Source organism: Plecotus auritus (genome assembly GCF_963455305.1).
Source record: "Plecotus auritus genome assembly, chromosome: 7".
Classification (NCBI taxonomy): Eukaryota; Metazoa; Chordata; class Mammalia; order Chiroptera; family Vespertilionidae; genus Plecotus; species Plecotus auritus.
The window spans coordinates 125,476,029-125,492,346 of record NC_137774.1 but is presented as its reverse complement, the minus strand read 5'-3'; the positions used below and the strand labels follow the sequence as shown (position 1 = coordinate 125,492,346).

Sequence of the window (16,318 nt, the reverse complement as noted above, 5' to 3'; positions counted from 1 at the left end):
GGGACATCCCCTGAGGGGTCCTCGGACTGTGAGAGAGTGCAGGCCGTGCTGAGGGACACCACCCCCAGTGCACGAATGTCGTGGGGGCCTCTAGTTGTATACTATTTATTGGCCCTTTGTGTTTCCTCTTCTATGAATAATCTGTTCATATAATTTACCCATTTTTCTAATAAGTACTAAAGGGAATCAGAACGCACAATATCTCATTTTGGCATATTGATTGAGCTGAAGGGAACTGAGGAAAAGGAAGGGCTCTCTGACCTCCCTCTTTCTAACACAGGGCATAAAATTTCCCATGAAAAAGGTATCCTCCCTGTACCAAGAAGAGAAGAACATTCTTATTACTAGAGACAAGAGTTGAATTCAATATTAATCTGCATAAACAAACTTACTAAAATAACCCTTGTGTTTAATTAGTCATTCCCATATATTTCCTCGTCAATTTCCTATAATTTATCCACCCTAGCCCAAACCTCTTTTTCCTACCATGTCAGTCTTCACAATTTATCTTTTTGTGTGTGTGTTTTAAAGCTCTCAAGCCTATCTGCTTCGTTGGGTTTTTATTCTTATATGTTAAGGCGTCCATGTACATATAAAAATATTAATAGCAAAAAAATTGTATGTTTTGGTCCTGTTAATGTCTTTTGTAAGTTTAGTTGTTAGGCCCAGCCACAGAACCTAAGAGGGTAGAGAAAATATTTTTCCTCCCATATAGTGGTTTACATTTTTCTTATTGAATAGTCCACCTTCATCCATTGATTTGAAATGTCATATTTATTAACTACTAAAGCTTACTTGGGTATTTTTTGGTTTATGGATTTTCTATTTTTGCCCATCAATTTGACATCTTATTATCAGCTTTTCAAAACTGCACTTCACATGAGAAAATATCCTTGCAAGAAATTAAATGGGAATTTGTTAACACCATAAAACATACCAATTAGAGATGGAAATAAAATGTCCACTTTAATAATGATCACACACGTTTACTTACATTTATCTGAAAATCATGAGGACAACTTGTGCATGTCATATTCATATTATTATCCATATAATAACAACTACACATAATAATTTATTTACCTATATCAGTATAACATACAAAGTTTGTGTTTAAGACGTCTCAGTTAAAAAGAAACACTAAATAAGGAAAATGAATTTCCAAAGATTCAGTTATTAACAATAAAAATAATAAAAATTATTCCTAAATTTCTTACATTTTGACAACTTTGAATTATACTTACATGCTATCATTTCCAAAAAGCATAAATTACAATAAGGGTCACTGTCAGGTTGATATATATATTTTTAAACGTTTTTTAAAAAATATGCTATTATTATGCTTTAACATCACTTGATTTATTCTTGGCACATATGGCATCTTGGAAGAAAATACACTTTGCCAATTTTATGTTATTGTGCAGGTATAAGAGAAAGAGCACACAATTTAGGAGGCAGAGAGACCTGTGTTCAATGACCAGCTTTGTCCAAAGTTGTGTTGTTTGAGGCTGGTCAGTTACTTCTTGGCACTGGGGCCAGGATTAAATTAAATGATGCACATTTTAAAATTCATAGCATGGGACTAAATGAATAATAGTTGCTTTCCCTAATTTGTTCACATTAAAGCAATAGTAAAATATCAAAGTCTTATGTTTGGTACAATTTGAAAAACTAAAAAAAAATTAAAATCAATGTGTTTTGGAAAACTGCACTTTTAAGAAATAAAACCTTCATTGGCTTTAAATATTTCTCAATAAAAATTGGTGCAAACTTTTAAAAAAGTATGATAAAATGGTCAATGGTTAAGGACTTTTGGTTTTCTTTTGTGCTACTGATATAAAAAATAATGGCTATATTTAAGGCTCGTTAAGTGATTGTTTATAGTTGCCCTGAACCAAATTTATATTCTTGATGTTGCACTATCAACTGAAACCGACCTACAGCCTTGAATGACTATCATAGAGAAATGCCCATGATATTTTACATTTGAACAATCATGGCCTTCTTACTGATTTTAAGAAAAGGTTCATTTGGTCACATGTGGCAGTACAGCTTGTCTGTCATTAAGGATTATTCTTATATACACAATCACAAACCCATCTTTCTCATGCTAAATACTTGGTGTTTGGAAGATCTAAGATTCCTGAAAATTAAATTTAAATTGTCACAGGGAATAGCTCCTCTAGACAGCAATGCTTCCATCCCTACTTGAATCTTTTTCTATCCTACCTGGACTACCTAGAAAACCATCCTTCCAAATATGACTCAAATCCCCTCCTTAGGAATCTTTCTCTAACCCAATTTCACATCCCTCCATTTATGTCCCTGATACTCACTCATGTGTAATTCATATCAACTTCAATCTGCATATAATATTATCCACACTTTGTTTGCCTTCTACTTCCAGTTAGGATGTAGTCTCTTTGACTTTTTAAGCTTCCACAGTGTTTAGCACAATGCTGTGCATGTATGTATGTGACTGTGTGTATGCATGTGGGTGTGTGTGCACATGTGTGTTGAGTGAATAAAAGACTAAAGAACCTGGGTGGGTATAGGGTAGGGAAAGTTTCATAATTTTTTAGAAATCAATTGCTGAACCTTCCTAAAACTGAAAATCTAATTTCCAAAGCTATTTCAGTTTGGTCTTGGACATGTCAATAACAAAAAGGCAGTGAAAACACTTAAAAAAAAACCCACCTTTATGAGCTATTCCAAAAGATTTTTTAGTAAATTAAGAGCACCAAACCAAAACATTTTACTAGATAGTGGTATAATCTTTCCTATAACTTTACAAATGTAGACTTCATTTCATTCAGGACAAAGAATACTGAACAGGAATAGGTGTTGTGAATCAGGATTAAAAAGGCAATTCACTCTAAGTCAATATCTAATGCACATTTTTCCATTATTTTGAAAATTCTTCTGTGGAACATGTGTATGTTATGTTAAATAAAAGAATGGTTCAGACCAGGATGTTGTAGATCTCTAGTTGTTTTGATACTATAAAATATGACATATATTGAAGCTGCTATTTCACAAGAAAAATTTTGTTTATAATAGCTGTTAACATTAAAACAGGATATAATAAAATTATTCTCAATGTTTATATTTTTCAGGTTTGCCTGACAGTGTCCTTTTGAGAAAGCTGACAATTTGTAGTTAGATTACAGACATTTGAAATTCACTTTTATGATTACAAATATTACACACACATAATAACAAACAACAATATATAACATCTTTTTACTGAAGCACTCTGCAATTTACACTTAAAGCTTTGCAATAAAACAAACTTCATTGTACTTTTGTAAGTAAAATTATATAACACATAATGTATGTGATAATTACATTAAGAATAAATAAAATGAAGTATAAAAATTCTGTATCAGAACAATGAATTGTTTTAGCTGTCATTCTAAATCTTAGTTTATATGTTTGTATTGAGTTCTAATGTATTTTAAACCCAAGAACCTTTACTTTTAAATAATATACTAAAAATATCAAGTTTGGAGTATAAACATAACACTTTATGCCCTTTTTCTAGGTTATCTAGGAAATAAGACAAATGGAAGGCAAGGATAGTTCTCTTACTACAAAATGCCTCCTTGCTTCCTAAATATTTTTTATGTCACTTCTAGAGCAAATATTACAAGATGACAGCTTTGGCAAATTATAATCTTACTTAAGAGGTTTATTATTTGGAGGAAAGAAAAAAATTAAACTAAGAACTTTCTTTTTTGGCTTATTCATTCTCAACCTTTTTTTTCCCCCCTCTAATATACAACAGTAGTATAATAGCACTTTTTAAAATGCTCACCATTAATCATTTTAACCAGCACAAAGTGAACTGGATTAATTTATAGAATTAACCTAAATAGGTTATCAGAATAGGTACTATGGTGAGGTCCTAGAATTTGTTACACGTAGGGCTAAACTTGCAAGAGATCGCATGGCAAAAGTAGAAACTTTGTGACATATCCCAGCTTTTGCAATATAGTTAGAAGCCAATCGAAAAAGCCTTTCGGCACCAAAGGTGTTGAAGTGCCCAGGAAGCACCTTCTCTACCAGACCTCTGTCCACTAGTTCTATCAGACGTTCACAGGTTCCAACATAGTCACTTATCCTGCTGTATGGGAGCCAGTCAATCAGCGATCCATCGTACACAACATCTCCACTGAAGAGAATCTTTCGGTCTTTGTCATGTAAGCAAATACTGCCCCTGGAGTGACCGGGCATGTGCATAACAGTGAGCTGTCTGTCACCAAGGTTGATTACATCCCCTATAAATAGAAACAGAGTTTACAGATAAACATGTTGCATGTATGACTTCAATTAAAGAATAGAAGAACATTTAAATGGTTTCAAAGAGGTTGGGAAGGGTGACATTTATTTTACTTTAATTTTAAAAATACCTTATTTCATATATGCGTAAGCCATGGACACATAATAGTATGGGGAAGGCCTAGGGTGGGGCAAGGGTTGGGTGGAGGGGGGGCAAAAAGGGAGAAATTGGGAGACATCCATAATACTGTCCACATTAAAAATAAATAATAGGGGGAAAAAGACCTAAACAAAAGAAGAGATATTTCATGTCCATTGACTGGATTATTTCTAGGCAATGGAAAAGAATAAATTATTAGTAAATACAACATGGATGAATCTCCAAAACATCATACCAAATAGAAGATAGACACAAAAGCTATATATTTTATAATTGCATTTGTAGAAACTTTTCAGAAAAAATAAACTATAGTGACACAAAACAGATCAATGGGGCGAGGGGTGGGAGCAGTCTGTCCTGGTCTTGTCTGAATCCCAGTAATTACATTGAGATGGGATCAGACACTCCCAAATTTCCCGGCATTCCAGTCATGGCCAGATACCTTTACAGGATAATTTTTTTTTTTTTAAGTTTCTGGAAGCTTAATTCCAAGTAGTCAGAAATTTTACAGTAATGTGCCTTGGGTTTGAAGTGTTTTCATCCATTTTGCTGGGAACTCTGGGTTCATTCAATCTGGAAATTTACATCTCTTAGCCATGGGATATTTTCTGGAATTACCTGTACTGCTTTCTTTCCCACTTTATTTTGTCTGTGCTGCTATTATTCCAATGTTGGATTTTCTAAACTGTTCCTTTACTGGTTCTCTCCTAGTTTTCATTTTACCTATCTGCTCTTTTTGTAACTTTTCAATGTTATCTTCTGCTAAGATTTTTGGATGTCTTAAATTCCAAGAGCCCCTTTCGTGTGTGTGTGTGTGTGTGTGTGTGTGTGTGTGTGTATTGTTCCATCTGTTGCTTATTTTGAAAGCATCCTATTGTCTCTTGGATATCTTGAATGCAATACTTCCTGTAGTCCCCTGATGATATTAATGATAATTCTACCATCCAAGTTGCTTTATGCTATTTGTTTTAGTATTTGATCTCTTGTTAGGGAATTTTCACAGATTTTTTCATGCTTGGTTGCCTGTTAAAGAGTAGGGGATGAAAAGGCTGCTAGAAATACATGCATGGGACCTAGTGACATATAGGCTTCATTGCAGAAGGATCAAGCCAAGGATTACTTAGAGAAGAGCATCTTAGTCTTCCCTCTATGTCTGAGCAGATATCTCAGATCTGATTCTTTCAATTTTCTAGGAGGGAGGAGGTGGGGGATAAATGCCTGGCTCTCATTCTCTGGGAACTAGGAGGGAATGCACACACATTCTTCCTATTTCCATTCTGAACCTCTGTACTCAATAGTACTTGCCATCCCTTAGTCAAGAAACCCCTCGCTTTACTCTCTCCAGAGAACAAACTAACTGGATGGGCATTCACTTATTAAGAAGGGTTCTAGAGTTTTAACAGCTTCTTAAATGGCTTTCAACCAATTCTGCTCATTTTAGTAGTATTCTTCCCTTTGCCTCCACTTAGGGACCAGTGATTGCCACTTCCTTTTACAGCTCCTGCAGTGCACACTGGATTGGCTCTTGCTTTCCCATTGCTGGAATAGGGTACAACTGCTCACTCAGTCATCGTATTTAGTGCTCTCCACATCTGAAACAGCTCCCCAGTCACTGTGGGGAGCAAACCACGGTCCCTTTATAGTAGTCTTAGTGGGGTTTTAGAAGGAAGTCAAATAAGATGTGCTTATCCAATCACCTACCTTTCTGGAATCTTTTTTTTTATATTGTTCCTAAATGATTCAAGTCCACCTGAAACAGCTGCTCAAATACAAAATAGGTATGCAAAACAGTTTATTTTTGTATTATTATTTATTGTATTATTTTCCATACGATCAACTATAAACCTACTTTTGCCTAACTCTGTATGTTGGTGACTCTGGGCAAATAGTTTAAATGTGCATAATAGGAGCCAAAATGCCTGCACTTCATATCACTTGAATATTGTCAAAAATAGGCAAAATGTGCACCTATTCAAGAAGAATGTGCTATATCAATCTATGGTTTATTGTTATTTTATTACAGGAAGACACTATTTCACTAACAGTAGGGCAAGTGTTTTTCCATCAGAGATGATGCACTGTATGATGATATCTCCTTGTCCTCCTTGTCCCTCATTTACACATCAGCTTTTGGATCAGTAATACAGTGTACAGATTTATGTTTCCCCAAGACAGGTGATCATCAATTCACTTAAATGAAATGTAATAAAATAATTGACTTCAGCTTCCTTATGTTCTAACCAAATAAAGAAGTTGTGCTGTTTGGGTATGTGCTGTTGATATGTGTGCATAACTGTGTATGCACTTTTAATATAAATATTTTATATCTCCTTCCAGGCATCCATATTATGATAATAGCAAGTTAGCAGACCACACCATGCAGAAGGGACAGGAAATTAATGTTCTCCAGAAAAGAGGAAATTAGATACTACTTGAGAGGGTGAGGCATTCAGCTCCTAAAAACAAAACAAAAAACACACACACAAAACCACATACCTTTTGATTTAACACAGTATTATCACCTTCAATGTGCTTGGTAAATATCAAGCTTTCTTTTCATACCTTCAAAGGCTTAAAATACCACACAGGTAGCTTACAGGGCCCTTGCAGCTCCAAAATACTTAAATTATAATTATAAAGCTATAACTGGTATTTAGTAAACCTGGATTCTAGTCCCAGCTCTTTCCCAAAGTGGCTGTGTGCATGGGACAGTCAGGCCTGCCTGGACTATTTATCTGTGAAACAGTTATTCTATCACTCTTTCACCATTGATTGCTGGCAGAGAGCAAAAGGAAATGAATCAAAAGTAATTTATTCATTTAAACAATTTAAATATATTTTAAGTACTAATGTCAACATTTTTTTGGTCTGGATGCCAGAAAAAATTTAGTCTGAATACCCATCAACTACATGGAAATCTTACCTTTACTAGTAACAGTATCAATTTTATCAAGCTATATAGTAGCTAAAAGTACATTTAATGTAAATTTATGTTAAATACATTAAATATACAATAATGTAAAAGGACATTAAATTTACATTAAATGTACCTTACTTTTATCTCAAATTGTTAGGTAATATAAGACTACTATCTAAACCAGTTTTTCTATATTTAGATTTAAATTTTTAATGAAAGGACTTTTTGGGTGGGGTGTAAGGTATAGAATCATGCTTTCTATGTTTTATATTTCAAGTGATCAGGATCTCATCTGTAAGACAAAATTATTTTTGTAAAATATTTCATTATTTGTTATATTGGCCGGTCATAAAATGAGCCTTATTGTATTGTAGCAACTTGATTTTCTTTTTTACCTCATTGAAGGATGTTTTAATAAATTAAAGTGGAAATTTAAATGGTTTCAAGAACAGAATGGAAAGGAGGGGGTTTCACATTCTACTCAGAATTACCATAATATATTTATGGAGTAGGAGTTATGTATGATCAGCATGCTTTGAGCTGTGGTGCCTTGATTCAAATCCTAACTATTGCCACTATCTTGCTCTGTGCACTCTAGGCATGCCATTTAACTGGGTGTCCGCTGGCTCACTTCAAATGTGTTGTGACGATAAAATGAAGTCAACACAGTATTCTAAAAAGAATAAAGGAAACTAATATACAAATGGTACTGCTGTGTCTAATTACCTCAATTATTTAAGTGCCTGCATGGGATTGGGAAGACTGGGGTCCTACTCTTATTTTATTCCATTAGTTTCTCTCTAAACCCTATCCTATCTTTCACAGAGGCCCAAGGATATCTATACATTAGTCCACATACTTCACCATCACCGGAAATAACCTCCTTATTCATCTCTCTCAGGCCTTGCTTTCAACCAGGCAGGATATCTGTCATAGCTCGTAGGCTCAAGACATATTCTACTTCTTGTGTACCCTATCAAGATTTTTCTCTCGGGAGGCAACATCAAGAACAGAAATCTATCGGGAAGACAAAGATGCACGAGCAGATTTGAACCACAGTTCTCTAGAGGTTTTCTAAGCCTACAGGTGGGAATTTCTCATAGCCCATGGTCACCGAGCAGATGAAGTCAGCAGCTCTCAAAAGCACAGAGCATGACATGCACTCTGTGAGGTGTCGTTCTTCAAGTCTTCTCGCTGGATAAGCGCCTGAAAATGCCAGATAGGTATTCGGGAAAAGAATGGAAAATTTCTAACCACAAGTGCAGCGCTACTGTATCTTACACAAGAAACTGACTAGGGGGTGGGGCCGGCTTTCATTGAGTACTCAGCATTGCTACTCGGTGCCAGAGCTGGTCTCCGGTAAGGAAGGCTGCCATGGACTTGGCTCTGGTAGAGTGGGCTTGTACTCGGGGATGGGAGAAACAAGAGTGGCGTTTCTGCGATGTGACAAGCCCCTAACAGTCATGCACATCGGCAACATGCATCCATCCCTTGGGCAGTTTCTCCCCAATCCCCTCCCTTAAGGAGAAAGCGCGCGCCCGTGAGGGCCCAATTACCATCCTGCAGGATGAGGGTGGGCTGCACCGCCTGCACTCGGAACTGTCTGGCCCTCCAGCCAGGGCTGGGCGCCCGCACCACCTCGCTGTCGGACAGCCAGGTCACGGTCTCAAAGTTGTCCCCGCGAGCCAGTGCCTCGGCCTCGGCATGGTGCACGGCCACCCGGTCAAACTGGTAAAGGCCGCCGGAATGGTCGAAGTGCACGTGGGTGGCCACGGCCAGCAACGGCCTGCACGCCGCGTCCTCTCTGGCCCCGCCGTCCTGCAAGAGGCCGGCGGAGTACAGGTACTCCGGAAGGCTGCGCAGCCCCAGGCCCGTGTCGATCACCACGTCCTGCTCCGAGCCGCGCACCAGCCAGATGTTGGCGCGGTTGCCCGACTCGTAGAATCGTTCCTGAATCCAGAAGATGCCGTCGCCCAGGGACTTGTGGGCGTACCATTCGAGCGCCGACATGCTTGGCAGGGGAGCGGCCGGGCGGAGTGGGTGTAGGCGTGTGTGCCTCCCGCCGGCTGCCCAGACTCGAGGCTCTGCGGCGGAGTGGGGCGATCTGCCCGCAGCCCAGGAGGAGGCTCAGATCGAGGGGCCGGGGGCTGAGGCTGGTGCGGGGAGGCTCAGATCGAGGAGGGGCCGGGGGCTGAGGCTGGTGCGGGGAGCGAGGGGTCGCGGGGGAGAGCTGGGAGGAGGAAGGAGGCGCGGAGACGCCGCCTAGAGCGTCCACCGCACTCTCCGGACGGGTCCGCAGAGAGCAGAGGCAGCTCGCCCGCACCGGGGCGCTAGAGCAATCGCAGCCTCAGCAGCCGCAGCGCGAGGGGGCGTGAACGCAAGGGCCGTTGCAGCCAACGGAAGATTAGAGAGCGACACTTCCCCCATCGAGGGGGCCCCGACTGCGGAGGCCCGAGCGAGACGCGGGATGTGCCAGGCCCGCCCACCCCCGGCTCTGCGGTGCGCACTTGCTGCCGGCGCGGAAAGGGTCAGACCCGGCGGGCAGATCGACTACGGCGCCTGCCAAGGGCTAAAAAACTTAGCCCGGTGGGCGGGGCCTAGGAGAGAGAGGGCGGGGCTACCTGGTGGGGCTGGGAACTCGGCTCCGAGCCGCGTGGAGGGTGGTTCGACTCCCAGAACCCGCGTCGGAGCAGAGGCGCCTTCTGTCCGCATCGGTTCTTTGCCTGCTGGCGCTTCGGCTGCACACTTTGGCCCAAGCCTGGATTCTTAGTGAGCAGGTAACAAGAAACAACTGAGTACTTGGGAGGAGATGGAGAGGGTAGAAAAGAGTTAAAGGGGCACATGGAGAAGGTGGGGGAGAGTCTGGGTTGGAGATTCATTAAAGCGCCTCTGGGTTGAGGGTTGTTGAGAGATAGCTTTACCTCTAATCCCTTCGAAATCTTTTAAAATCATCGTTACCAGATCTTACCTCGTCTCCTCTTCCTGGGACTGTTTGCCCTGAGTTAGGAAGAAATTTATGCTCTTACTGATGGTAATTTTCAAATCCGATGACTATGCGATTAATCCGGGTACGAATCATTGCCGCAGACTTTTCTTCACTGTAGGCATTTTATCATGTATCTTGGGGAAAGGGGTTGTTGATAAGGGTTTTCTTCTCAATAAATAAATAAATAAATAGTAAATTCTTTATTCTTCCTTTACCCTCCTTTTTCGTTTTGTTTGTTCAATCTTGAAAGAGAGCAACGGAAGTTGGTAGAAAGGTTCAACTAAGGAAAGTGAAGGCAGACACTCTTGGTAAGGACAGAAAAAGTGGACAATAACTGGGTGTAGCCCTGCCACCCACAAATATCACTCCCACCATTAATACTAGGTCACTCTCCCCACCCTGCACCTCCCAGCTATTGAAACATCCATTTAGTCTTCAAAAATTCTCTTGAGAACTTGACTAACCTCCAGAGTCAGCCAGGAAAAATTGGAGACCCATGAGGCAGCATTATAAAAGATAATTATGAAAACCCTTATTGTGGCATCTACTAATAAGCCTTCATACAGGTATAGGTGTGCTCTCCTTCCCTATCCTAAAGCTTTTGGTGGGGATGCAGCCTTTTTTAGTATTTTCCTAACCTAGTTAGAATTTTTCCACTCTGTTCAGGGCTATCCTATGTGCAAGTCCCTGAGCTAGATGTGTGAAGAAAGTCATGATCTGGGTTCTCAAGAATTTGAGGGAAGGCAGTGGGGGGTGTAAAATCTCTACTGTTAATATAGTTGAAGAAACATAAGTAAAACTCCTTCGCTTTGGAAAAGGCCTATTTCCCAAAAGGGGCATGTTTATATTTCTTCCAGAATTGAGTTTTGTACCAATATGTATCACCTCAAGTTTTAAAAATGATCTTGGAGGATCTTTCCAAGAGCAAGGTGGGATGAAATGACTCTTGTGGATGTTAAGGGACTTAAACTGGATTTTAAGATGAAAACAGATACAGCCAGTCAGGGAGGAAGAGGGAGTAAGTTGCAGTGGAGAGAATGGTAATTAAGACATGATTACAGAAGACTGAGTCAGCAGGGTAGGTGCAACCATCTTAAAAGGTTTTGAATCCTGAGATAGGTAGTTTGGATTTAATTCTCTAGCCAAGAGGAAAGAAGAAGAGAGGAGCATAATCAGAACTAGGCTTTATATATATGAATAAAAACTGTTGAATAATATGGAAGAATAAATTAAAATAAACAGGAAGAACAAAGAATACCACAAAATTTGCAGTTAATAAAAAATGAGGTGGGAAAGGGCTGAGCTGGATCATGGTAGAAGAAATGAAAAGGCAGGGACATTTTGAAGGAAGAATTAGATGAATGATTTGATAGGAGGGGTGGAACAGAATGAGAAATTGATACTGACTTACTCAAAATCCTCAAATATTGGTGACTGGGAAAATAATATACAATGGATAGAAACAGGGATCTTATACATGAAAGACAAGTTAATTTCTGTAGAGTGAAGATTATCTCAGTATGTTAAGTTTAAGGTGCTATCCAAATATTCTTTGGGTTGTAAGGGCATGGGCTGAACCTGAGGACAAAGGTTAGTGCTGGAGGTAATGCTGTGGACAAGGTCCTCAAACCCCAAGAATGGGAGAATTTTCTGAAGCCAAAAAACAAAAAAACAAAAGCAGAAGACCAAATATTAAACCTTAAGGAAATTTATTTTTAGGGGCTTTAAGAAGAGAAGTAGACCAATAAAATGATCAGTGGGGTAGAAGAACCTGGAGTTTTATTAAAGCTTAGGAAAGAGAATTTCAATAGAGGAGGCAGTACTGAGCTGTGTGCTTTGGAAGTCCAAGAGCACGAACAAAGACAAAAGGTCAGTGGATTTTGCCATTGGGGACCATTGGGACCTTTGCATTTCAGCATTTTCATGAGTGTAGTTCTATCACAAGTTAGGATAGAAGCCAAACCCCTTACTACAGCTCTCACAGGGCTCCACAAGATTGGAGCAACCTCTTCTTGCTGCTCACCAACTACATGGGCTTGTTCTTCCCCCCAACCCCCGCTGATTTTATTTTATTTTATTTTTTTTAATATATTTTATTGATATTTTACAGAGAGGAAGGGAGAGGGATAGAGAGCTAGAAACATCGATGAGAGAGAAACATCGATCAGCTGCCTCCTGCACACCTCCTACTGGGGATGTGCCCGCAACCAAGGTACATGCCCTTGACTGGAATCGAACCCGGGACCCCTCAAGTCTGCAGGCCGACGCTCTATCCACTGAGCCAAACTGGTTTCGGCTCAACCCCCACTGATTTTAGAGAGAGGAAGGGGGAGAGAGAGAGAGAGAGAGAGAGAGAGAGAGAGAGAGAGAGAGAGAGAAAGAAAGAAATATTGATGTGAGAGAGAAACATAAATATTGCCTCCCACAGGTACCCCGACCAGGATGAAACTTGCAACCAAGGTATGTGCCCTGACTGGGAATCAAACCCACCATCCCCACCAGCTTTTGGTGTTCAGGATGATGTTCTGAGCCACACACTGGCCAAGGAGATGGACTTTTTGTTCCTCACACACTCCCAGCTTGTGGCTTCCCCCTCTGTACTTGCTGTTACTTCTCTCTGTAATTATCTCTACCCCACCCCTCCATCTAGTGGCGCATGGACCTCCTCCAGCACACTGTTCAGATTTATCCTCCACAGAAAGACCTTCCTTGGATGAAAAAGCCGCTACCATATTCCTTTGTTATTCTGTATCCCATTACCATGATTTTTTTTTTCAGAGTTGTACTGACTTTCTAAGGCTGCCACAACACATTACCACAAATTGAATGGCTTCAAACAACAGAAATTTATTATCTCATGGTTCTGGAGGCCAGAAGTCTGAAATCAAAGTGTTGGCAGGGTTTGTTCCTTTTGGAGGCTGAGGGAGCGAGTGTCTGTTCCATACCTCTCTCCTAGCTTCTGGTGTTTGCTGGCTTGCAGCTGCAGTATTGCCTATCCCTGTCTCTACCTTTACATGGTGTTTTTCCTGTGTGTATCTTTTTTTGTGTGTCCAGATTTCCCTCTTATAAGGATGCCAGTAATTGGAAGAGGACCCACCCTAGTTAAGTATGACCTCACTTTAATTTGATTACACCTACAAAGATTTTATTTCCAAACTAGAGGCCCAGTGCATGAAATTTGTGCACTCGGCGGGGGTGCATTTTTTGTGCCCCGCCTGTTCCCTTTCCCAGTCGGATATCCTTAGCGCTGCCACGGAGGTGGGAGAGGCTCCCACCACCGCAGCTGCGCTCGCCAGCCATGAGCCCAACTTCTGGCTGAGCTGAGCTCCCCCTGTGGGAGTGCACTGACTACCAGGGAGCAGCTCCTGTGTTGAGCGTCTGCCCCCTGGTGGTCAGTGTGTGTCATAGCAACCAGTTCCTTCGGTCGGTCGATTTGCATATTAGCCTTTTATTATATAGGATAAGGAAAGTCACATTCAAGTTATCAACAGGTAGGACATCCTTTTGGAGGGGACACATAAAGAACAGATAATATTATGTTACATATTTATTTACTTCTTTTTTTTTAAAATATATTTTATTGATATTTTACAGAGAGGAAGGGAGAGGGACAGAGAGCCAGAAACATCGACGAGAGAGAAACACTGATCAGCTGCCTCCTGCACACCCCCCACTGGGGATGTGCCCGCAACCAAGGCACACGCCCTTGACCGGAATCGAACCCGGGACCCCTCAGTCCGCAGGCCGACGCTCTATCCACTGAGCCAAACCGGTTTCGGCTTATTTACTTCTTTGTGTTCTTTCCTCCATTGAAATATAAGACCTGAGGGCAGCAACTGGTTTTGTTCAGTGCTGTCTGGCTCCTGCCACTGTGCCTGGAATGTTCAATATTGGTTGAGTGAATGACTCAATGAAACTGGCCAATATGAAGTAAAGGAAGACTTGGATAATGAGAAAATGGGGAAAGCTGGTTTAAAAATCCATTTATTTGAGAAAGAGTTGAAAAAGAAACAAAGCAATTATTAAGTCAACTTAAAGGGTTTTAAAGAGTGCTGCTTAGGCATTACTTGTGAGCTATTTTTCCCATGAGTTAGTTGCCAGGGCCTAGGAACTGCCTCTCAGCTCTGCAAGAGAAGAAAAAAATGAATTTAGCAGTTTCTCCAGTTATAGGAGAACTGACTGACTCAGGATAACCAAACTAAAAAGAGATGGATTTGTAGGCCAGAATGCCATTTAATTATTAAGGGTGATTCAAGAACGAGGACTGATATTTCTCTGCAAAGGGCAGTACATTCACTAAAGATAGCACTTACCCAAAGGTTGCTTGATAAGAACAGAAGTTTAGAGGCAGCAAAGTTTGCTATTTCTCAAGGGATATCCCATCAAACAATGGTAGCTAATAGATTCCCTTTTTAGGGTGAGTTTTCTAACTACTTGCCAAGCCCCACCTCTGAAGATTCTGGTGTAGTAGGTTTGAGGTGTTGAGGATCACTTGGGACTCTGTTTAATAAGTCTTTCAGTTAGTGCTCATGATCAGGCAAGTTTGGAAGACATTGCCTACAATTGTTCTTTTTTTTTTTTTTTTTTTAAATAAATCTTTATTCAGATTATTACAATTATTTCTCCTTTTTCCCCCCATAGCTCCCCTCCACCCCTTTCCCACCCCACCTTCTGCCCTTACCTCCCCCCCACTGTCCTCATCCATAGGTGTATGATTTTTGTCCATTCTCTTCATGAACCCCCCCATACCCCTTTCCCCCTGAGAATTATCAGTCCACTCCCTTTCTATGCCCCTGATTCTATTATATTCAACAGATTATTCTGCTCCTCAGGTTTTTAATTCACTTGATTTTTAGGTTCGCTTGTTGGTAGATATGTATTTGTTGTTCATAATTTTTCTCTTTACTTTTTTCTTCTTCCTCTTCTTTAAGAGTACCTTTCAGCATTTCATATAATACTGGTTTGGTGGTGATGAACTCCTTCAGCTTTTTCTTATCTGTGAAGCTCTTTATCTGCCCTTCAATTCTGAATGATAGCTTTGCTGGGTAGAGTAATCTTGGTTGTAGGTTCTTGCTATTCATCACATTGAAAATTTCTTGCCACTCCCGTCTGGCCTGCATAGTTTCTGTTGAGAAGTCAGCTGACAGTCGTATGGGTGCTCCCTTGTAGGTAATTAACTGTTTTTTCTCTTGCTGCTTTTAATATTCTCTCTTTGTCTTTTGCTCTTGGCATTTTAATTATGATGTGTCTTGGTGTGGTCCTCTTTGGATTCCTTTTGTTTGGGGTTCTGTGGGCTTCCTGGACTTGTAAGTCTATTTCTTTCACCAGGTGGGGGAAGTTTTCGGTCATTATTTCTTCAAATAGGTTTTCAGTATCTTGCTCTCTCTCTTCTTCTGGCACCCCCATAATTCTGATGTTGGTATGCTTGAAGTTGTCCCAGAGTCTTCTTACATTATCTTCAACTTTTTGGATTTTTTTTTTTGCTTTTTGCTTTTTCGGTTGAGTGTTTTTTGCTTCTTTGTATTTCAATTCTTTGACTTGATTCTTGTGTTCCTCTATTCTGTTTCTGGGTCTCTGTATAATATTTTTTATTTCAGTCAGTGTATGTTTAATTTCTAGTTGGTCCTTTTTCATATCTTCGAGGGTCTCATTATATTTATCGGCCTTTTCTAGGATATTCTTAAAAAGTCTTATAACCGTGGTTTTGAATTCTATATCCAGTCGTTTGTTTTCCTCCATTTCTTTCGTTTGTGATCTGATTCTTTGACCCCGCATTTTCATTGCTTCCCTGAGTTGGTAAGGTAGATATTTGTGCTAGGTTTCCAATATGGCCCAGTGGGTCTGCTTCCCCAGTTAACCTGAGGTGGACACTCTTGGTGCACCCCTTTGTGGACTGTGTGTACAGCCTTGTTGTAATTAAGTCTTTATTGTTGTTGGTATCACTGGGAAGAATTGACCTCCGGGTCAGCTGGCT

At 40.3% G+C, this 16,318-nt stretch overlaps 2 protein-coding genes across 3 annotated transcripts in view; one reads left to right on the top strand and one right to left on the bottom strand.

Annotated features, from left to right (window-relative positions):
- Positions 1–942: 942 nt before the first annotated feature.
- MBLAC2 (metallo-beta-lactamase domain containing 2) lies at positions 943–9,859 on the bottom strand. Its single transcript, XM_080679304.1, has 2 exons — positions 8,915–9,859; positions 943–4,280 (listed from the first exon to the last, which is right to left on the bottom strand). The coding sequence occupies exons 1-2, from the start codon at positions 9,366–9,368 to the stop codon at positions 3,895–3,897; spliced, it is 840 nt and encodes a 279-aa protein (XP_080535430.1). The 5' UTR covers positions 9,369–9,859; the 3' UTR covers positions 943–3,894.
- A 98-nt stretch (positions 9,860–9,957) lies between these two features.
- Positions 9,958–16,318, top strand: part of POLR3G (RNA polymerase III subunit G) — a 41,310-nt gene continuing 34,949 nt past the window's right edge. For both annotated transcript variants that reach the window (XR_013961301.1, XM_080681933.1), the window contains exon 1: positions 9,958–10,135. The gene's annotated coding sequence lies outside the window, so the exon portion shown is untranslated. The remainder of the gene's footprint in view (positions 10,136–16,318) is intronic.

Coding starts and splice junctions, on each gene's coding strand:
- MBLAC2 (XM_080679304.1), bottom strand. CDS start 9,368: ATGTCGGCGCTCGAATGGTACGCCCACAAGTCCCTGGGCGACGGCATC. Junction 4,281..8,914: donor CACCCTCATCCTGCAGGATG/GTAATTGGGCCC, acceptor TTCTATTTATAG/GGGATGTAATCAACCTTGGT.